Source organism: Dipodomys spectabilis, unplaced genomic scaffold, assembly GCF_019054845.1.
Source record: "Dipodomys spectabilis isolate Male_0828 unplaced genomic scaffold, ASM1905484v1 ptg000089l, whole genome shotgun sequence".
NCBI classification, from domain to species: domain Eukaryota; kingdom Metazoa; phylum Chordata; class Mammalia; order Rodentia; family Heteromyidae; genus Dipodomys; species Dipodomys spectabilis.
In genome coordinates, this window is record NW_024870766.1 from 6,774,008 (window position 1) to 6,798,161 (window position 24,154).

Here is a 24,154-nt window from a genome sequence, read left to right on the forward strand (position 1 = left end):
CATGCCATACCTGAATATTTAACTTACCTTAAACAAGAAAGCAATTAGAAGCATCTACTTCTATTTCCCTTTTATATTTCATATATGTATATATGCTTGCAAAGATTCACATATTTAACATATATAACAAATAGGATCTAATAAATGTTGCCAAAATAAAAAATGATACGGCCACTTACTAAAACCATAAAATTCTATGTCAGTCAGAAAACAAGAGCTTTGGAGTCTAAAATGTTTAGGTTAAAATTTTGGTAGTATATGTGAAGTTTTGGGTTCAATTCCTAGAAGCAGATTAAAATAAAATCTTGATACAACTAACTGTAATATTCAGAAAATTTATTATTTCTTTTTTTTGACAATACCAAAATTTAAACTCAGGACTTCAAACTTATTCTGCTGACACTGTATCACCTGAACCATGCCTCCAAGCAGAAATTTTTGCCTGTTATTTTAGAGATGGAGTCCCAAGTATTCTTTCCTGCCAGGCTGACTTTGAACCATAATTCTCTGTATCTCAGCCTCCTGAAAAGCTAGGATTACAACAATGAACTATTGGTGCCTGGTAAAACATCGCTATCTTAAACAAGGATATAGTTGTCCACCTAATTAATTAGCTATCCAAAATTGCTGTTAGAATCAAGTTTACTCATCTGTGAAAAGCCCTTTATTAATTAACCTTCTTCTTAAAGCTATTTTATTGATAAGAAAAGTATTATAATGACTAATATATTCACTGATTATTTATTATAAACTATACCTCTTACTATAAATACAGCTTTGTAGAGAACCTCAATAATTTGCCCCATACCTTAAAATAACTTTTGAACTATCTGAGAGTACATTTTAAGTTTTATTTTATTATGTAATTCTCCATAAATTTTAGTATTTTTAAAATATAATGTACCTATGCTAAACAAAATGAGTAATAGTAAATAATTGCTATTAGCTGAAAGTTAACCAGTTTTCAGACTACAGAATGGCAATATTATGCACATCTATAAATAAACAAATCCACACCACATAATACACCCTTTTCTAACTAGAAGAAAAAATATAAAGAAAACAACAACAACAACAAAAATGAAATACACATTTCTATCTGCTTTCTATTGCCAAATGCTTCCTATTAACATTGGCTTTGAAAATGTAGACATTTAGTATAACCAGAACATGCATATCCAATTGAAAGATCCAGTGGTGAAAATTTGTTTTTGTAACACTGTAGAAAGATATTAATGATTAAGAACTCTTGGTTACATTTATTACCTTAGAAGGTTTGTTGAACAGACAGGCACCACCTCCGCTATTTAGGAAGTCATGGTACTCTTCGATATTACACTGGGTGAACTTTTTTGGGAGATAATAACTGTGGAGAGCAGAAAATCAACACATGTATACAATGTTTACTTATGTTTGTCATCTTCCGCTATTTAGGAAGTCATGGTACTCTTCGATATTACACTGGGTGAACTTTTTTGGGAGATAATAACTGTGGAGAGCAGAAAATCAACACATGTATACAATGTTTACTTATGTTTGTCATCTTAAAATTGCTCATTGTTAAAGTTATACAGTTTTCTTTAGAATGAAAAATTAAATCCACTTAGACATAATATTTGTATTTAATCTATAAGAGTGTTATTCAACCAGTATATTTATAAGTTCTTCATTTGGCGACTATGGTAGTTATTATGAGTTGTTTATTATTTACATGCACATCCCCCAAAAAACACATGTAGTACAACAGTACCTCTAATTTAAATCTAAGAATTAGAATTTTTATTCCATAATGGGTCCTAAATATTAAAACTGGGCTACAAACAAAACAGTAGAATTTGGATGCAACATTCCAAATAAAACTCTAATTACCTTTTCCTTTACTACCTTTTTCTTTTTCTTCTCTTTTCCTTCCTTCCTTCTTTCCTTCCTTCCTTTCTTTCTTTCTTTCTTTCTTTCTTTCTTTCTTTCTTTCTTTCTTTCTTTCTTTCTTTCTTTCTTTCTTTCTTTCTTTCTTTCTTTCTCTCTTTCTTTCTTTCCTTCTTCCTTTCTTTCTTTTTTTTTGTCGGTTGAGAGGCTTGGGCTAGTGCTCTACAACTTTGAGCAACAGCTCCACTTCTAGGTTTTAAGTGGTTAATTGGAGATAAGTGTCTCAAGGATTTTCCTGCCCAGGCTGGTTTTGAACCTTGATCCTCCATTCTCAGCCTCCTGAGTAGCTTAGATTACAGGCTGGTGAGCCACCAGAGCCCAGTTGTAACCCTTATTCTTAATTTGAAAATTTTCTTCACATATTACTTCCTTTTTTCTCTTCAATGCCTTACACCCAGCTGTTATTCTTACCACCTTTTCTTCTAATCCATCCATATCCTTGTAAGATTACTGACTACAAAGAGGGTGTTTTGGGGAGCTTAGTCTATTTACCCCACTCCAAGAAACTCATTCCTCCAAAAGGAAATCCATATATATATAAATATATATATGAATATATATATATATATATATGAATCTCCTTATCCTTATTTTTTTAGCCACATTGGAATTCCTATAACTTCAACACAATCTAAGTAAACCATAAGTCATCAAGAAAGCATTGTTTCTCATTATATTTCTAGCCTCGATTCAAGATTGAAAACTTCCTGAGGGTAAGTAACTTAATTGACAGTAAATGTCACAGGCTCTTCTATGAAGTATTTTTATGTACAGGGCCGTTAGAGTATTTACTTCTGATTTTTCTTATGTGTGAGGTTCCAAATACTAAGGAAGTATCATATTCCTAAGAAGAGGACAGCACAGCAGGCAAAGTGAATGATTATTTTCGAATAGAGATGGCTTACCCAGTATCTCCCATTATGCATCCGGACCAGGTGTCTTCACATTTACACTCGCCTATGAAAGAACAAAACAACTTTTTGTACACTGTTTTTTGAATAATCTTCAGTTTATATTTTAAATATTTTCTAAAAAGCAATAGCTGATTTATGTCTGCTAAACATGAAGATTTTTATGCAACATATAAACCACAAAAGCACACTCTGATCCTATCAAGGTAATGTAATTTTTACTTAAACTTCAGCAGCTTAACAATGGCCATATTTTTAAACCATGCACTTAAAATGGCTCACTGAAAAAGTGAATCAAATTCCAATTTCATGAGAGTAGGAGAATTATTCTAATTCTGTGCCTACTTCTAAAAGCATCAGTACCAAAGCTTATCTAGTAGAGGGCAGTAAGTACATTAGTTCAGCAGAAGGCCCCCAAAACCAGGAAGAGGAGGTTTGCCAGGTCATCTATGTATATATCTTGGAGACATTACTATTTTGAAGATCTAATCACTTCATCTTTAAAGTAGTACTAAAAAAATGGATATTTTCTAGAATTATCTTGAGAATTAAGCGAGCAGATGTAGATAACAGGATATTTAGTCACAGAGCAAATAATCATTACTCAATAAGTAGTCATAGTTATTATTATACCTGACCTTATTTATAATGCTTATTATTAAGATAATAAATATGGTTATAATCAAACTGTTACTCCAAATACACGGTATTGGACCATTCATGGCGAAGTAATTTCATCTATTTAGGAATAGCAGATGCTATTCCTAGCACATTCAACTTTTTCATCATTTTATTAATCCCCTTATCAGGTCAGATCCTGACAAGGAGATCCTATCTCTGTGCCCATACTTACAGATCTTTCTAATAAACCACAATTAGGGCTGGGAAGGTGGCTCAGTGGTAGAGTGATTGCCTTGCATGCATGAGGCCCTGAGTTCAATTCCTTAGCACCACCTAAGCAGAAAAAGCCAGAAGTGGCACTGTGGCTCAAGTGGTATGGAGTGCTAGCCTTGAACTGAAGAGCTAAGGGACAGCACCCAGGCCCAGAGTTCAGGCCCCATGACTGACAAAAACAAAAACAAAAAATACACAATTAAGCACTATATGAAACCTACATACCCAAGACTCTAGTAGAGCATTTCAAATTGCCTAAATGAGTTTATTTTACCCCTTCTTTTGTTAAATTCAGCTCTGAATCCATCAGTGACTTTCAGTGTTTATTATATAAAGAGAAACTTTGGAAAGCAACATTTTGTGTCTGGGCTTGTTTACCTTATATTATCATCTCTACATTCCTAATCAAGCAATCACATTGTACAAAATATATAACCGGTAGTCTACTTTAAATACAACTAAGCCATACTCATACTAAAACTTACCACTAGCTAATTTTCTTTTATCTGAGAAAATACCAATGTTTTGGGCTAATGACTGGGCAAGTGTAACCGCCATTAAATCGGTTTTCCCAAACTGAAAAACAAAAAACGAAAATAAAATATATGTAAATGAAGTTGTTTTTCATTCAAGATCAGCCATAGAAAAATGTCACAATAGAATTGAAAAGAAGTAATTTATAATCATTTTATTTAGCAGAGGCTAAACTCTTTATAGCATGTTCATTTAGGAAAAGTAGTAAGAAATGAATTCAGGTTTGTTTGGGTCTTACAGGAAAGATTAAGTGCCAGAAAATCATCAGTTTTTGAGTTTGGAAACAAATATAATCTCTAAGTTTTACTAGGTAACATTGCTAAAGAACTTAGCACTTGTATATCAATATGCCAGTCTTTTGAATAATAAAAAATAAAATAATTTGTAGAAATTATTTGACTGTTTTGCTTTTATGTGTTCATGCGTTCTCCTGAAATTTCCCTGAAATAAAATAAAAAGTAGCTTTAGAAAACAAACACAATAGAAAATTGAAAATGGTAGTAGTATGGGCCAATAGAAATTTAAAATAAAACCAAAGAATTTTTTTTCAATATGCAACCTTCTAAAGATTTAAGTATTTTTATTTTAGAAAATATCCATCAAGTTCTATGTGTTAGGAGTAAAGAAACCTTTTGGGAAGAGCTATACTTCTTTTATCCTCCCAAAATTTTTCACAGACTGAGAAAAGATTCACTTGGCTTGCTGGTCAGAAACCCAATGCTTCAGAGAATTCAGCAAATCTCTGTAAAATCATTCAGTCATAAATATGGCCTTCTGTTCAATGAAAGTTAAGATAAAGATTATATGCATTCAATAAACAACTGAGTCTACATATTATTCTAAGAAGAACATGAGAAAGTTTTAGCTTCTGTTATCTCCTTGTTCTACTCTGGTCATGTACGGTACCCGTATTGACTGCTAATAAGAGAGTCTAACTCTCTTATAGTACTATTCACCAATATCTTTGAAATATTAGAAAAACATTTTCAGCCATCATACCACTTTGTATTGTACAGATGTTCACACCTACTTCATTCACGCCTCCTCCTTTCAGCAACGAGCAAATCCCACCAATATAAGCTGCCCCGCTCCGGCTACTCTCAAATTGACTTCCCCTTTTAGAAAAGGAAATGAAAAATGCTTACTGCTTACAGCTCAATCATCCAAGCACTTCTCATTACTAAGTTACCACACTTATTTTCTCAGGGCACACAAGATTTCTATAAATATATATTCCCCAGGCAATGTGAAAACTGTTTACATATCCAAAAGAAAAGGTTTTTGAGGACTGTTTCCTCACATGATCAATAACTATAGTACACCATTTTTTTTGTAATTACACATATAGTGCACTGCAAGAATACAAAATTACGTCTGTCTTCTACCAAAAATACATCATTTAAATCTCATAATAGGAAACCATCACATATGTCCATGATGAGAAGTACATAAAATACCTGATCTATACTTTTGAAAAGCATTATGCTCAAAATAGACAAAGGTGAAGATCTTTCAGCTTAGAGACTAAACGAACATGATAATTTAACAAAATCTCTGATGCCAGACTGAATGCTGAATGGGAGAGAATTTTCTATTAAAAAAAAAGACTCTAAGACAATAGGTGGAATTGAAATATGACTTTAAATTACATAAAAGGATTATGTTGGTGTTAAGTTTTCTAATTTTAATAATTTTCTACATTATATAAGAGAACATATTCTTAGAGAATACATTGAAATGTAGAAGTATTTAATAGTACATGCTCAGTGTTTCCAACTTATGCTTGCAAAGTTCAAGACAACAACAACAACAAAAAGCAAACCCAATGGATAGATAAGGGAAGAAAGAAAGGAAATAAAGAGAACCCATGTAAAAAATGAGAAAAATGTAAATAATTTATGAGTCTAGGTAAAGAGCATATGTAATTTCTTTGTAATATTCTTGCAACTTTTCCCTAAATTTCAAATTATGTAAAAATCAAAGTTACTCCTAAACTATGCATTTTACTTTCCAATCAGTAGCTGAGTTTGGGTAATAGATTTTTTAAATATTAGAATATATATTTTGTAGCATAAATATTTTGTTATCACATTAAATATAACATAGATAGTACCATGAAAATACGTTTGTAATAGTGATCAAAAACCTAAAAGATAAACTTCAGAAATTTAGTTCTTACCTTAGAAAAAAGACAGAGAACATCAGCATTTAAAAGGCAGCAATTTTAAAGAATATGAATTAATCGATTGCTTAGAATATTATCAGTACAAGCAGTAGGTTTACTAACCATATGTCCTAATTAAATCACTTTAAAAATAAAATAAAATAAATATGCAATGATACAAATAACCTAAAATTAAGTCACATAAATTGGCATGACAATTTCAATCTACACTTTGAAATATTTAAAACTTTTTCCAAATGTACTACTATATCAAATATTAATTGTATTATATAGTACATCTCATTCATAAGTTAACAGAACATCCAAAAACAAGGAACAACAACAAAAAAGATAGTAAATCATTACAAAAATTACGTACGAAAAAAGGTGAACTGCATCACTTTTCTCTTTGATAAAATCCCTCCTGTATTTCATAAACTCACGTAGGGTGATCATGGGGTTTTCAGATATGGCAAACTTGTTGTCAGCTGCCCAGGTTTCCATGGCAACCAGTACTATCCTGGTCTTAAGTTGGTCTTTATATATCTAGTATATTAACAAAATGAACACACCAGCTGTACATGTGGTAAAAATCAAATAGTTTACAAATGTACTATAAAGCTAGTTTCACAGAAATGCCTTGGGTTGCTGTTTTTAAGAGACTGTTTTTCTTCTAATTTACATGCACTTTCCTTACAGAATAGAGAATCAAATTACATACTGAGTAATACTCAATGAAAAGTCACTTTTTGAAAGCAAAGATTCCTTTTAAATAAATACTAAATTCTGCCCCTTTTTTTTTTGGTCCCCTGAAAAAAATAGCTCATTCATTCTTGAGGTTTTTCCTCTAAAAAAAAAAATCAAGTAGAACAAAGAAGACTCTCTAAAGGCAAGGATTGCTATACAGCTTGTCTAGCTCCATTAAACTCATGGGGAAGGCCCTGGACTGCATTGTTCAGGGAAGACATGGAAGGAGGCACACTGGGTTATTTAGTGGTCTCATTGCTGCAGGAGGTACACAACTGCTTCAATGTTTCTCCATACCTTTTTAGAATTATACTGAACATCTTTGCTAGGGTCTATGAATAATCTGTCTTTCAGAATTATACTGAACATCTTTGCTAGGGTCTATGAATAATCTGTCTTTCACCACATAGGAATGAATACTGGTAGATATGTGGGTAACTTTCACAATTCCTTCTTCCCAGACGGAGACTAAAGTGAATCTATGGCAAAGTCATAAGGAACTTCCACCTTAGCTGAAGTACAATTTAGAGCAATAAAAACAAAGAGCCATAATACCCGTTCTACTAGTAATTCAGAGATTAAAAGCCTAGGGCAAAATGGAACCAGGTTGATACTTACTAAATCTGCCATGTTCACCACAGATTTCGCATAGGTATTGGTATGTACAATGGAAAGTCGATGTTTTTTAAACTGAGAGAAAAAGAAAACACGTAAGGGCTTTCAATGTTATCAGGAAATAACTATCTCAGCCAGGAAAACTGTGCAAGAGAAAGATGCCTCAGGTTTTCTAAAAAGAGTTAGAGATGAGACCTACTCATTTCTGTGGCCTAAGTTAAATGTTCTTGAAATGTTGAAATGTTCATTTGTGGAATGAAAAACAAACAAACAACCCCCCAAAAAAATCCTTTCTCCAAGAAGTTGGGGTGTTACATGTATGAGACACTTAGTTCAAGCACTAGAACATCTCCTCCCAAAAGTACATAAATAAAAATAAACTTTGCATTCTCTTTCATGGTTTTTTTAGAATTATTATTCAAAATGATAAAATATATGCAAGTGTCTGTGAATTTCAAGACATAAAGTCTACATAGCAAATAACACTGCTAAATGCTTAAGAAGTTACAAGTTTTGTATATCTAAGACTTTCCAGTAAGAAGAAAGTCTGATTTTTGCCTTCTTTTAAAAGTAGCCAGGCATGAGAGCACAAGCTTGTACTTCTAGCACTCAGAAAGCTGAGGCAGAAGAATTACAAGCTTGAGGCCAAGCTGGGCTACATAGAGAGATCTTGACTCACCAAAAAAAATAGCCTCACATGGTACACTGTAAACTATGTGCTTTCCCTTTTGCCAAAAGCTTTACTTCTCTCCCTATTGTTTTACATCTGGTTCAAGTTACTGATATATATATAGAACACTTTAGATCTCAGGGTATTCATTTGTAAAATGAAGTAAAAAATAATCTATTCTAAGGAGCTGACAGCATTAATCTTTGGTAGAGAAATTATGACTATGGAAGATATTCAAAATAATTAGGGAACAATAGCATTTATTGTAATCAAATAGGTAGGCAGAAAGAAAAGAGGCCTAGCCGGAACAAGTACCTTTAATCTAAATGCATTATTATTATTATTATTAGCAATAATAAAAAGGTTAACCCTATATACTTTATCATAAATAAAGTAACACATTTGCCTTCAAAAAAATCATTCAAGTAAAAAAAATTAAAATGCACTTGAAACTGAAATTAAGAAAAATTCAGCAATGTGTATCACTGGTCATTTTTATTTCATGGAACAATTAGCATTACAATTCATTGCTACACTACAAATGTAATCATGCTGATTACAACATGCTCATTAATTGAATATGTATGTCATATATATGGAAATAATTCCAAAATAATTTGTGAGAAGGAAGCTTTGCTAACTTCTTATCCTAGGACTCTTCACTGCTTGGTAGATAAGCATTTATGTATGATTTTGCTTTTATTAGAATTAAGCTATACACTAAACACGATACTGTCATATAATTGGTGTTCCCCCTTTTCAATATGAAATGAAATTTTCTACTTTTCTTAAACCATATCATTTAGAGGAGATTCAAATATTAGTTTCTGTATTAGTCAAGAAATTCAGAGTTAACATCATGATCCAGCAATAATGGCTCATGCTTGTAATCCTAGATACTCAGAAGGCTGAGATCTGAGGACTATGGTTCAAAGCCAGCTCAGACTCTTATCTCCAATTAATCATAAAAAAAACTGAAGTGCAGGTATGAATCTAGTGGTTGAGCACTAGCTTGGAGCAAATTAAGCTAAGGAAGAATGTGAGGCTCTGAAAAAGCCCCAATGCCATCACACCACACACACACACACACACGCACACACACATTATGAATCACGGAAATATTTTTGGAACTTCATAAATTATTGCTAGCTTCTTCCTCCTACATGTATTTCCTATGTGTGGGTTGTTGCTATTTAGCCAAATATTCATTAAACAAATACTTTATCTAGGTCACTTGATGTGTCTTTTATTTCTTCTAAACTTACTTTTGTACCTACAAGTAGTTTTTATTTTACAAAATCTTACCATGAGATGATCATTCACTATCATCAGTTCAATGTATTTGGTTTCCTCTTCTACATTACGAGGGTATCGAAGAAGCTACAATGTAGTAAACGAAAAAAATCTAAATAAGTCCTCGAAAACTAGTGAAAAAACAAAAAATATGGAAGATAACAACAAAAGTTCCCCCTACAGAATTTACTTAAATTTTTTATCAGCATACTTAGCATTAAAGTATGTAAATTTGAACAACAAATTTACATAGCTCAAAAAGTCAACAAAGTAAAAAAAATTAAAAGAACTAGAATGAATCTTCCTCTCACTTCTGTTCCCCATCTGCCCAGTATCTAGTCCTTATTTAAATTTCTAGCTTCTTCCAAAACTACTTATGCAAATAAAATTAAATGTGAATACATGCTCTGTTTCATACTTGTACTTGTTGCACTGATATTTTTTTACCTAACAGAATGCTAGGTAAACTGTAAACCATCACACATAAAGAACATTCTTCCCAATTTAATTCAACTGAATCCCAGGAATCTTTCTGATAGTGGGGTGATACTTTTATTCTATAATCTAGAAATCTGGGAATGAAACATTCCCATTCTCCTGGGATAATTCAAGAGATTCCCAAAGTGGTACCGGGGTTTTGTCAGGCTTGCTTTGGGAGCACCCAAGCAGTCTTGGGATATTTATTGCAGCTAGGTTTTGCTCAACAATAAATTTTCTTCTGACCAGTGAATGGCACAGGAAACAGCTAGTCCTGAAGGACAGCCATTCCCATAGCAGTTATTCTGTAACACAATCAATAACAGGATCTGCAACACTGACTTTTTCTTTCTGTCACAGCTCAATACACTTTTTTCAGTACATTTTTTTGTTAACTTTCTCAAGGATAACGTTGGTGATGAGGGCATACAATGATTCCTAAGTCAATACATGTATGTATGCTTTGAGTGCTACATTTAAAACAAACTAAAAATATGCTGCACCACAGGTTTTGTCTCTTGCTAAATACATTCCTAAACTTAAAAAAAAAAAAAAACTCTTAAAACGTTAAACTGATAAGGAATAATGGAGGATATTCCTGAAGATGAAAACCAAAGAGTAACATTAACCTGTATCAAATGACAAGTAACTTAAAAAAAAAAAGAGTATTGTTATTAGGACAATGAGATTTACTTTGTTAACGGGGACACTTACTAGTTAATATGCCTCTCAGCATTTTTATTAATGTCATAGAGTTGTCTTTTGGGTCACATCATTCTATAGCATCTCAACTTTGTGAGTTCCTAAGAAAAATTAATGTTTGTCTAATTAATGGGATAACTAGATTGTTGAGATGTTAGCAAAGAACTTCAAGGGAAATGCCTAAAGAATAATATCCAGTTCTTTGAATTCAGAACTCATAAAAATAAAGTGTTATAATAAAATCTGAATTGTAATTGTTTTTGTTTTCTGTTTAGTGGGTCACTCAGGTGTATATATCTCTTATCTCCACAATATACCAAAAGCACATGAGAGTAATTTAGGGAATACTCTCACTGCTTAAGCAGCACACAGAATAGTTGTGGCAACATATGTGCCTAAGACTAGACTTCTTACTTAGAACGCTATTCCACCTCTGAGGGACTAATGTGACCAAGTTTCTTAAGCCTTTTGTGCCACTTTGCTTAAAAAGCTGTTAGGAAGATTGTAAATGTGTCAATTACAGTTAAAAATCCTAGAATAGAGATGGGAACAAGGGAAAAAATCAAATTTAGTAACTATTATTCACACAAACAAAAATCTAAGTTGGCCTGGGAAGGTGGCTCAGTGGCAGAGTGCTTGCCTCACATGCATGAGGCCCTGGGTTTGATTCCTCAGCACCACATAAGCAGAAAAAGCCAGAAGTGGTGCTGTGGCTCAAGTGGTAGAATGCTAGCCTTGAGATGAAGAGCTGAGGGACAGCGCCCAGGCCCAGAGTTCAGGCCCCACAACCAACAACAACAAAAAAAATCTAAGTAATAGTATGATATGAATCCTAATCTGCTATAAACATTTTTGATCTAAATCTGATCAGATCTTAACTTCTTCAATTGCTTGATATAACTTAATAACTATTTCTTTCACCATGTATTTTTTTTGGCACATACAGACATATCACATAAACCACTGCTGCAGTGGTAACTACACCTTGATTGTAACAACTGAAGCTCTTATTTTATCTGTCCAATTTTATCACCAATTCTGTGGTTCTGGGGAAGTCAAAGCCATCATTTTTTTTCTCTGTGAAATACAAATAATACTTATTTCATGCAATTTAAGCTGCTGTATGAATACCTATTGTTATTACTTAGTCCAAAATTCAGTTGTGTAACATAAAGATATGTCTTAATTTTATATGCCAGAATCCGAAGTAGCTCCAATGAGAAGGCATTTATCACAAACCCTGATAGATTTACAAATAAGAGACTGTCTCCAAGGGGCTGAATGGAAAGATACCACACAAGCAAACTCCTTGATGAGGTGCATATCCGTGCAAGGAAACAGGATTGTGGTACAAAGAACCCTAGATGTGGTAGGCAGGGATCTCATAATCTCTGTAAATAATGAAGAGCTATATTATCTCCACTATCTTAAGTCTTTTTTCATCTATTAAATAATTTTGCAATACTTACCTATCTGCTACCTATTCTGCTTACACTCTGACAAATGCCTGAATTAATACTCTCTCACAGAGAGCAAATATTCCAGATGGGTGACCAGGAACTAGCAAGTGTTTTTAAACAGCACCTGAGAACACATACCTGCTGTTTACTCCTTTTTGGTCTTGGCTTCACAATAAACTTTGGTGGGGTGATGTTTATTTGTTGGAATTCTAAAGGAAAATAAAAATAAATTTAAACAGTGAAAATAAAAATAAATTTAAACAGTATATTTTCCAGATGTCTTTGATGCAGTGCAAGGTTTCAGTTGCTCTTTTTATTATTTATTTATTAATAATTAATTGCTTACCTAATTTTAATTAATTTTCAAGACATGGTCTCATTTTGTAGTCCAGGTTAGCTTCATACTGAGGACCCTTCTGCCTGTCTTTGCTTTACCTACTAAGTACTGGAATACCCAGATCTTCTTAAGCATTTTATAATATATAATGTTGTAGTTAATGATTACATAGATCATTAACCTAAGAAGTTGTATTAGTATTAAACAAATATATAATGAATAAATACATTTCAAAAAATCTCAGATATTATTCTTGTCCTATATGTCTCCTATAAATACAATCCATAACACTTTATCAAAAATCTTCTAAATCGGGCTGGGAAGGTGGCTCAGTGGTAGAGTGCTTGCCTTGCATGCATGAGGCCCTGGGTTCAATTCCTCAGCACCACATAAGCAGAAAATAAAAAACCTGGAGGTGGTGCTGTGGCTCAAGTGGTAGAGTGTTAGCCTTGAGCTGAAGAGCTGAGGGACAGCACTCAGGCCCCACAACTGGACCCCCCCCAAAAAAAATATCCAGCCTGACTCTCACTCCCATTATTATTCTTGAGGTATTAAAATAAAGAAGGGAGGCAAGAAGAAGCAAATAGAATAATTAATTGTGTATTCCTAAATAAATGATTTATGAAGACTTATGGGGCACCTAAGTTTTAGCTTAACTTTTTCTAATTCATTAACATTTTTCTTTGCCCATGAACAACATTATTTTTCTAGAAAGCAAATGTGAAAATTTGAAACCCTCTTAACTTGCAGGTCAGAATTAAGCATCAGTTGTGTATGCACCAAGATTCATCACTGGATATAGATATAGAGGATTTCTACAATGTGAAATAAAAGTGCAATCATTCCTTATGGTAATTGTAATAAAATATATTTTCATATCAGATAGGTTTATTATTTTACTCAAATGAAAAACAATTATATTATCAATCCATATAATTTTAAAAGACTTATTAAAAGTCATTTTATCTATCCAAACTCATTTAAATGAATTTATCTAAGTTTCTTTTTCATAACTTTTTCATTATCACAAAACTGAGGCAAAAGGATTGTAAGTTCAGGCCGGCCTGGACTACATAAGGCGAACTATTTCCAAGGTAAAAAAAAAAAAAAAAAAAAAGAGTAAACATCCCTAGGTAAATAAAATCAGTGCTACTTAGGGACCTGATAGAAATTTGTGGTAGGGAACCCTCAAGCTCATTCTGATTTGTGGTAAAGTCTGAGAATGCTGCTTTAAAGTTAAACATACATCTACTCTGTGGCCCATCATGCTATTCCTAGATATATATCAGAAAAATAAAATAAAATGTGCCTTACTTGTAAAAGAAAGTTAATAGTTGCTTCTTCATAATGGCTCCAAACTGGTAGCAACCCAAATGTCAATCCGCATATTGGATAAGTAGTTGTAGTATATTCACACAAAAGAATATACTCGATCATTTAAAAGAATAAACCAATGCTGCTACAGTTGACAAAGTAAATCACACAGGCATATGCCAAACAAACAGACATAAAAACCCTAGGCATAATATATGGCTCTTTAGAAAGTTGAGGCTGGGTCTTTTGCACATAGGCTGGCTTTGAATTCCCAATCCACCTGCCTCAGCTCCTGGGGGCTGAGATGACAGAAGTGTACTACCATATCCATTTGTTTGAAGTTCTACAGTAGACAAGCATAATCTATAGCAAAAGCAGTCAGAAAAGGGATTTCAGAGTGGGAGGCACTAACTAGAAAGGAAACAGAAAAGTTGTGGTAATAGAAATGCTCTATCTCAGTAGTGGTGTGTGACAAAACTCAGTACTAAGGAATCCAGATGAAATGAAATAAGCATTTTCCAAATGTGTTACTAACACTACTTCTGAGAGGAGTGTTATATAAAATAAAACATTATATAGTCAAACACATTTGGAGAGCATCTGATCATGTTTGTCTCTGGGGTATACATAATAATGCTAAATAAGATGAGGGTGCTGCTAATACAGTTTAGACCAATCAACCTTTCTCCAATCAAAAATACATAAGCTACTGGGTGCTGGTGGCTCACGCCTGTAATCCTAGCTACTCAGGAGCCTGAGATCTGAGGATCACCATTCAAAGCCTACCCAGGTAGTAAAGTCCTTGAGACTCTTATCTCCAATAAACCACCAGAAACCCAGAAATGGTTCTATGGCTCAAGTGGTAGAGCCCTCACCTTGAGCTGAAGAGCTGAGGGACAGTGCCCAGGCCCAGAGTTCAAGCCCACAACCAGCAAGATAGATAAATAAATAAATAATAAATAAGCTTACTTTGGACTATTCCTTGTTTGATAGTGAGATTGAAAGACAAATACAACTCTTAAAACGGATCTACCGTCTTCTGATGAGGAAAGAAAACCAGAAACTAGTTGAGACAGGAATTTTCAACTAATACATCTAAATTTTATTGTTGTGTGTGCACATGGTGCTGTCAAGCCTTCAAGCTCAAGCTGGGTTTGCTTGCTCACAGCCAGCATTCTTTCACTTGACCAGCATCTCCAGCCTCACTATTGTCTGGTAAATTGGAGTTGGAATCTTAGACTATTCTGCCTAGGCTGGCTTCACAATGTGACCCCTTGACCTTGGCCTCCTGAGTACTTCGAATGGCTCAGCTTCAAATCCAATTCTATAATATCAAAACTGCCAAGTCACTTCAAAACCAAAGAAACCTAATCAAAAAACCTGAACAAAGTAAAAGCAAGCCTAAAGTTGAGTCGCCTAGGAGAGTGTTGGTTACTTTAAATATTAAGTCATGTTGATTATTTCCAGTAATACCTATTAAATTGTAACTTTATCCTCGTGTAGCTGTAGTGATCATTTATTTTCTTCCCATTAAAGAGTTTAAAATTAGTTTCATAAGGTCACTAAAGGGGGAGTCTAAAAAGCTTATATGAGAGAAAGGGGCATTAGAAAACATTTCTTTCATTTTCTGATGAAAAGACTATAAACTTCTAAGCAATTTTCTAAGCAGTAGTTTAGTATTTTCTCTCAGCTTTCTCCTTTCCTCCAGTGCCTCTCTCCCATAGTACCTTTTCTCAGTGTTGTAACCCACGGCCTCATTTTATCCCTTACTACCTCTGGGATCCTGAAAAAGACAAACTAGCCAAGCCTCTGATTCTTTATCTACAAAACAGGAATACTATTAATCTGTTACCAAGATTGAGGGGTAACTATATTACCCCTTGTTTGACAAGAAATGTACTCACTATCTTACATATGTAACTGTAACCCCTCTACACACCACCTTGACAATAATAATTAAGTTTTTTTAAAAATGGGAATGGTCAGGACTCATATAAGGGTAAAAGTGTCTCTATGCTAGATAAATTAGCTATTCTTATCTTCAGAGGAAGAAACAAATGAGTCAGCACAGCCAAAGAGAAATCCCCACCAACCCCTGCAAAATCACTAGAACAAAACCCAAGTCTGAGTGATCTATTCATATGAAGATCCAACTATCAAACTGACACTCATTATGACCATGGAGACCTAAACCAGTAATTCCAGTACTTGGGAAGCATATGCAGAAAGATGACAAGTTTGAGGCCAGGCTGACCTACGTAGTAGTCTCTAGGCCAACTTTGCATATATAGTGAGATCTTGTCTCAAAAAATAAACAAAAAATCATCATCTATAAACAACAGAATCATAAACATGTATAGGGAATAAAATATTAATTTAATGACAGTACATAACAACATAAAAAGTTAATATACTAAAGAATTTCTCTTAATATTCTAAAAAATGTTGATGAAAAAACATTAAATGGGAAAGTGATTAAGAGTTCTTCCTTATATTTAAAAAGTCATTATTAGCCAGGGGCTGATAGATCATGCCTATAATCCTAACTATGCAGAAGGCTGGATGTGAGGATGACAGTTCAAAGCCAGCCCAGGCAGGAAAGCCCTTGAAACTCTTATCTCCAATTAAACTTTACCAAAAGAGCTAGAAGTGGCACTGTGTCTCAAGTGGTAGAGTGCTAGACTTGAGCCAAAAAGCTCAGACATAGTGCCTAGGACCCACACTGAAAAAAAAATTATTTTACCAAGAGTGAAATTTTGCACTTTTTATTTATGAATATCAATTCTAAAATTATTTCTTCTCTAGTTCTGTACTCTGAGTCCATAAAAATTTTTGAGAGGATAAAAATACTGTTGATTTAATTCAAGCCCCTTGAGCTTGCTTATCAAGAATGCTATCACTTGAGTAATCTTCCCAAGTCCTTTTGCTTTTAGTTTGATTTTCAGATCGGGTCTTCCAGACCTCGGTCCTTCTATTTCCACTTCCTGAGTAGCTAGGATTACAGTCATACTCCCATTCCTAGACTTAACTTTTTAAATTAAAATTTTGTTTTAGTGTGCAATATTTTTCTGAATTTCTCAACCACAAACATAAAGCTAGTTTGCATTTTATTCTTTCTCTTGATATGACTTACCTTGATATAACTAAAAATGTCTTGCGTGTTACTAGTATTTACATATATATTCATTTTAAGATACTAAATGAATTACATAAGTAGTTAGATACCATACCAGATGGAAGATCATCCAAAGGAAATTCAAACAGTCTGGATTTGTAAACCGAATGAAAATGGAAATCCTCCTGAAATGACACAAGCAATGGAGAGTACATACTTACAAACCATGTAGTTCTGCCCCCAGGCCATCATAGTTGCAGAGGCTGGGCCTCTTAAGAGAAAACTGACTACACACAGTCCCCTGGGTTGTAGAGGCCATGAGCCATTGCAAGCCGTCCCACTTAGGTCTGAATTCTCCCAGCACCAGAACAATACCCAATTACAAGCAAAATACCTCTCAGAGAAGCCAAAGCCTACTGTAATGGAAAATAAATGAGCAGATCTATTCCCCCAAGGAAAAATAAGGCATCTGGGAAAATGGGTTAATGTTTCTTTGACTGGTTCCTTTCACGGCTCCTTGCCCACTTTGAAGAGCCAAATAACCTCTCTAGGCAAAACCTGCAGAGTCCAAATTCAAGCGGATGCCCAAATTCAAGTGTCATGGACAATCCTATTAGAAAGCAAGAGATAAAAACCATATTTTCTGCTAAGAAAAAATATTGAACACCGAAAAAAATTATCTAGCTTTATCCAGGTACTAACATAAGTTAGAATGCTGGAGTCAAGTGTTAAAGAACCAGACTGCCAAGCAAAATGACAGAACAGCCAATGATACGGACACAGAAAAGAATATACAAGTAAGTTTTCTAAACAAGGTTGTTAATAGGGAAAAATGCAATGTGCATTCCTTGTTTCTCTAAGTATTTGTCCAATGTTGCATGATACCAAGGAGGATATTTGTGTGTAGAGACCTAAAATGGAAGTTTATTTAGTTTCTCAGTCATCTATAGTATTAACTCAATTATTTTGTAATTTGCACCAAGTAAATGTTTTGATAGATGTTTCAGAGTGAAGGATAGAATTAAGAAGCCTTAAGTTTCTCTAAATTTCATTAGTATAGAACTTTAAAAGCAATGGAGATGGAGGAACATCTGGAATCCAGAAAAGAAAGGAGAGGTGAAATTTCTGAAGATTTTTATATTATAGACTAAATGTTTGTGCCCCACCCAAAGCTTATACACTGAAGCCTTGCTGTGTCACCACCTATGGAGAAAGGGCTTATGAAGCCATAATAAAAGTAGATTGAGGTTATAAGGGTAAGGCCCTAATCCAATAAGGCTGAGCCCTTGCAAGAAGAGAGACAACAACTTGTTCTCTATATGAGATACATGATCAAGGTAGACATCTATCCCCCAGGGAGGAAGTTCTCACTGGACACTAGCCTAAACAGCACCTAGACCTTGGACTTCACAGCCTTCAGAACTATGAGGGGAAAAAAATCTGTTGTTTAAGCCATTGAGTCTGTAGTATCTTCACAAGCTTGTACATCATAGCAGTTTATAGTGGAGATGGAAATAGAGGCTCTTGAACACCTCTCAGGAAAGTATTTCTAACAAAATGAAGAGACAGAAGAAAAAGAAAAAAAATCTTGGAGGTTTGACTTAGTCAATATTTAAATTTCAACATATTTAAATGACATATATACTCATAACATATTTACATTATCCAAGCCCTAAAAATATAAAAACCAACTAAAGTAGAAGTACGGGAAGGCAAGGGGACAAAAGTTTTCCACACCAGCACTAACATTTGCACTTACTTGGGAGGTGTCATTTTCTTCTGGTTCAATGAGATATGTGTGGTTCCCATCATAGAACATCCCACTGCCAAGAACAAGAAAATAATTAGGCATGACTATCAACTCTCCTCTCAGAACAGGATCATTTTTAAATCTGCAGTCAGCTACTTTCAATACCTATTTCTCCATCCCAGCCACAATCACCAAATACACCACACACACTGGTGAGAAACTAAGGCCCTCATGAATCCCTGTCACCCTGACTCTACTCCATGCTTACCGTGGTCATTCTCTAGCCATTTTCTAGTACTCCTCCCTCTACTATATACTTCTAAGACTTTAATATATAAAAGGCTGCCTTGTAAAAGGAGTGCTTGTAAAAATATAAGTCAGAACTCCCTGAATGTCTGGGTTGGGATTCAGGAAGTCACATTTTTAAACAAACCCTGGGTGAGTGGGATGCAGGTAATACTGAAAATTTCCTCCCTACTATACACCTAGAACATTCCCTGGTAACAAAGCCTACCTCACATTTCTGTAACTTGCCATGCACTAAACATATATTACTCATTTAGTTTCTTTCACAAATTTATGAGAAGGGTACAGTGACTATCCTCACTTTATAGGTGAGGAAACAGAAACCCCCCAAAATGATGCATCTTTCCCAGATTACATAAGTGATGAAAGTAGAGGCAGCAAATGTAGGACATCCTGTGGGTCCGTGGTTATTAACCAATGAACTAACTGACCATTTCCAACCTGTAACTCGAGTTCATCCATTTATTCATACACACATTCAGTATGTATTTACAGAGGACCTACAATGTAATGCTGTTGGTACTGGGGATATAGTGGTAAGGAAATGAGACAATTCTTGTGGGACATTCTAGAAAGAACATATAACAAGTATACAGTAAACAAGAAAACATATATTAGTTGATGGTAAGGCTTAGAGAAGAAAGTTTAGAGGTATATAGGGGCAATAAATGGTACCAGAAGATGGCATGGGGAACAAGAGACAGGCCTTCCAGTCCACAAAGTGGTCAGAACAGGGCTTCACAGAGAAGATAGAGGTTAAGAAAAATCTGAAAGAAGGGAAAGGATGAACCATAAGTGCATCCTACAATGAGCATTTCAAAATGCAAGCTCCAGGTCGGAGAAATCTTTTGGGAGCCTAATCCAATTCATTAGGTTTCTGCCTCCTGAGTACTAGGATTATAGACAGGAACCACCACACCCAAACTAAAAAGAACCAACAATCAAAAGTTTCAAGTTAAAGAAAATCTTGGCATGCTACAGGAACAAGAAGAGAGCATTGCTGAAGTAGAGTAGGTAGCAGGACAGTTGCCAGAAAGTGAGATAAGAAGGTTGATCTTATTAGGGTTACATTAGGTAGGCACCTCTGGGGGCTTTAGCTTTTACTCTGGGAGAATAAGAATCCAACCACTGCAGGCTTCTGAGCAGAGGAAACACAATTTCCTTTGTAGCTCAAGAAATCCAACAGTTGGTTTTCCCAGCTGTAGGTCACAATGATCTTTAGGACAGCAAGGACAAAAGCAGGAATATTATGGAAATGCTGGTGGAAGAAGAAGGTGGTTTAGATCAGAGGAGCCATGGTAGAAACAATGAGAATTGGCCAAATTCTGGAGCGATATGTGTGTGTATACATGCATATATGTGTATGTATGTAAACGTATGTATTCATATGCACATATGTATATATGAACACATGTATTTTTGGCGCTAGGGATTCAGCCCAAGGTCTTAAGGATGCTAAGCATATGTTCTATCATCGAGCTCTACCCTCAGCTTCAATTTACTTTTATTTTTTTTTAATTTAATTTTATTTTATTTGTGAACATACTGTACAGAGGGGTTACAATTACATGGGCAGGATAATGCGTACATTTCTTACCAAGCATTGCATCCTCCTCCTTTGGTTTACCCTTCACATCCCTTCCCAGCCTTCCCCCTCCCCCCCAATCCCAATTCAATTTACTTTTAAAGCAAGCTAAAAGGTTCATTGATAGATTTGACATGGGGTGTGGAAGAACAAGAAGAATCATCAGTACTCCACATTTTTCACATGAGCAACCAGAAAGATGGAGTTGTCATTTCACAAAAAAGAATGGCTACAAGAAGAACATATGAACAGGCGGAAGGTAGAGGGAACAAAGCAAGAACCAAATCAAGAGTGACTTTAGACCTCTTGATCTGGAGGTGACTACAACTGAGAGATTTTCTGGAGGGCATTTAAGCTCTACCTGACTGCCACTCCCACTCACAGAACTCATTACCATCCCATGTAGAAGAACACGCTCCTCTACTGAAATCACCCCTTACGAGGCTGGAGAAATCTGTCCTGGCAAGAAGTAAGGGAAGCAAGTCTGTGATCTTCTGTAGTAATTTTTTAGCTCACAGTAGAAGTGACCAGATGACAGCTAAGTTCTTAGACACAGAATAGCATTTGAATCCTTGGTGGAATCTCTTGGTTTTCCTGAGCTAAATTATAATTACTTCCAGTTCCGTTTCTATCCAAATTCTTTCATTCCTGCTGTAACATCTTCCACATGTCCTAAACTTTCATGTACCCACAGAATAGCTGTTCTCACATCTGCAGGTTTCTGCCCCAAGTGCACTTTCTGAATTTGGATGACATTACATTTGGACTTTAAAGATAAACAGATGTAGTTAGCAAGATACTACTGCTGACATATGCCAAGTAGCAAAGCAAATATGGCAGTGAATATAGTTTGTTCACTGGCTGAGAACTGGTCACACTGATCCAGAAAAATCATAAATATCGGCCTGTGCCAAACTTCACATGCCAACACGGGTTAGGTAGCAAGGAGATTATTTTTGTTTAAATAGCACCCAGAGTTATTTACTCTAGCATTAAGTTAATGTCCAATGGAAAAAGGAATTCTTTTTATTGGGCTTAAACATCATATCTTATAAAGACACATCATGTAGTTTTAAGAAAAAAGATTCTGACACTGTATTTGGGAGATTCTGGCTCATTATGACCAGTGTATATATCATTATTAATACTTTAGTAATAAAAATTATAGGTATGTTATCTGCTTTGAAGATTATCTTTTGACTTAACAGTATGAATTTGAGTACAAAATCCATATACACTTGCAGCTAGAACCAAGTCATTACAGATCAAAGGTGCTAAAAACATATAAAGCCAAATCAAGATTTTGAAAGAAAATAGTGGCCATTCTTATTAATTTCCACAAGAGGGCAATAAAGTCACTTGATTTCAATTTTAACTTTATCATTACAAGACTGTCATATCAAACATCTTACAATCAAAATATTGGCTATTAGTCTTTCATATTTGAAGAAATGTACCCTTCCAAGATTTTTATGGGCTAGTCACATAAATATGATTTTTTCCTTTGTAACATTCTTCAAACAAATGTAGTAAATAAAAAAGTGAATAAACAATATCTACTTGGTAGTTTATAAAAGATGAGCCATTCATAATATCTAAACCACTATAATTGAGATAAGCTTCTTTATTTAATATTTAGTCATATTTCCCCAAATATTTCTGAGAGCAATTTTTCTCAGAAAGTCAAACCAAGATGAGAAGCAATAGTTAATAAATAACTAAAGAGGTACAAAGTGTTTTTATATATATATATATATATATATATATATATATATGTAAGTGTATATATAGATGTATGTATGTGTATATATATATACATACGTATATACATATATATATACGTGTATATATATATACACATACATACAACATACCCATATCAGACTAGGAAATCCAAACACAATTGTCAGTGTGCCAGGACATATGTGGACTTTCTGTTAGTTTGGTGTCACTTAATTTTAAGTAAAAGGTAAATTTTACTTAAAGCAACTTAAAATAGGTTTCTATGTTCTCCTGATCCAATCACAATAAAATTTTTCTGGAAGCTATTATCCTTTCTATAAAGAGTGTGGTAGGATTTTGTAGCATATTACATTCTTATATTCTCATATGTAGAGCCCTCAATTCTTTCTCTATGTGTATACCTGTCCTGGGGCTTGAACTCAAGGACCTGGGAGCTCTCCTTTAGCTGTTTCACCCAAAGCTGGTACTCTGTCACTTGAACAACAGCTCTACTTCCAGCTTTTGGGTGGTTCAGTGGAGATAAAGTCTTTAGGAGTCTCAAGAACTTTCCTGCTTAGAATGGCTTTGGACCACAGTGTTCAGATCCTGAATAGCTAGGATTGCTGGTACAAGCTACCAGTGCCTGCCTACCTTCACAGTGTTCTTACAATATTATATCCATTTGGAAACCCAGAGAGCAAACTGGAATAGAACAGAGAATGAGGCTCACATTGTGACTCTGAATTTGCATTCTACAAAGAAAAGAAGCCTCTAAAAAGAATCAAGACAACACTTTTTTTTTGGGGGGGGGGGTTCTGGTCGTGGGGCCTGAACTCTGGGCACTGTCCCTCAGCTCTTCAGCTCAAGGCTAGGGCTCTACCACTTGAGCCACAGCGCCACTTCTGGCTTTTTTCTTTTTGCTTATGTGGTGCTGAGGAATCAAACCCAGGGCCTCATGCATGCAAGGCAAGCACTCTATCACTGAGCCGCCTTTCCAGCCCAACACTTATTTTTATATATCACTCTTCTCTCTAACATATATTTGCTGTCCCCAAAGCCATCATACTTCACTACACTATTTCTTGCTAACAGCTGTGCTCCTATTGAGATCAAATAGAACAATTATTTCACTGTTGAAAAGCACTACAACATTTCTTAGTAAAGCAGAGTGTCATAAAGCCTGTTTACTCAAAGAATATATTTAAAAATAAATAAATTTACAAATTTGAGCTTGTTGCTTAATTAGTTGTTAAGAAAACTTATGAACCTAAGAAAGACATGGTAGCTTACAAGTAGTTACAAAACAAGTAAGAGTTGGCCACCTGGGTATCACCATAATGGACAGGATGGAGGAAAATGTATTCCCATGTTAGACATCAGCAAGCATGCTGTGGTAGTGAAGGTTATGGGAAAGGAAGCAAGAAAAGATGATCTCTCTCCTTTAGAGATCTCTGGGAATACACAGATCCACCCACGGATTGCTATGAGCTAGACAGGATTTGGGCTGAAAGAGGGCTGCAATGCAAGTGCTCTGGAGCTCATGTGTTGCCTTTTTGTGAATAATTTCCATCTAATGATATTTCTATTATTCTAGCCAGGTGCCAGTGGCTCACATCTGTAATCCTAGCTACT

The 24,154-nt window shown here is 34.8% G+C and overlaps 1 protein-coding gene across 1 annotated transcript in view; it reads right to left on the reverse strand.

Annotated features, from left to right (window-relative positions):
* Nucleotides 1-24,154, reverse strand: part of Adam22 (ADAM metallopeptidase domain 22) — a 184,939-nt gene that overhangs the window by 47,738 nt on the left and 113,047 nt on the right. The window contains exons 6-15 of the mRNA XM_042684676.1: nucleotides 18,919-18,982; nucleotides 17,275-17,344; nucleotides 12,532-12,602; nucleotides 9,767-9,841; nucleotides 7,795-7,866; nucleotides 6,809-6,975; nucleotides 5,296-5,380; nucleotides 4,217-4,307; nucleotides 2,832-2,883; nucleotides 1,267-1,366 (exon numbers count right to left, since the gene is read on the reverse strand). Coding sequence (XP_042540610.1) covers nucleotides 1,267-1,366; nucleotides 2,832-2,883; nucleotides 4,217-4,307; nucleotides 5,296-5,380; nucleotides 6,809-6,975; nucleotides 7,795-7,866; nucleotides 9,767-9,841; nucleotides 12,532-12,602; nucleotides 17,275-17,344; nucleotides 18,919-18,982 — 847 coding nt within the window. The remainder of the gene's footprint in view (nucleotides 1-1,266; nucleotides 1,367-2,831; nucleotides 2,884-4,216; nucleotides 4,308-5,295; nucleotides 5,381-6,808; nucleotides 6,976-7,794; nucleotides 7,867-9,766; nucleotides 9,842-12,531; nucleotides 12,603-17,274; nucleotides 17,345-18,918; nucleotides 18,983-24,154) is intronic.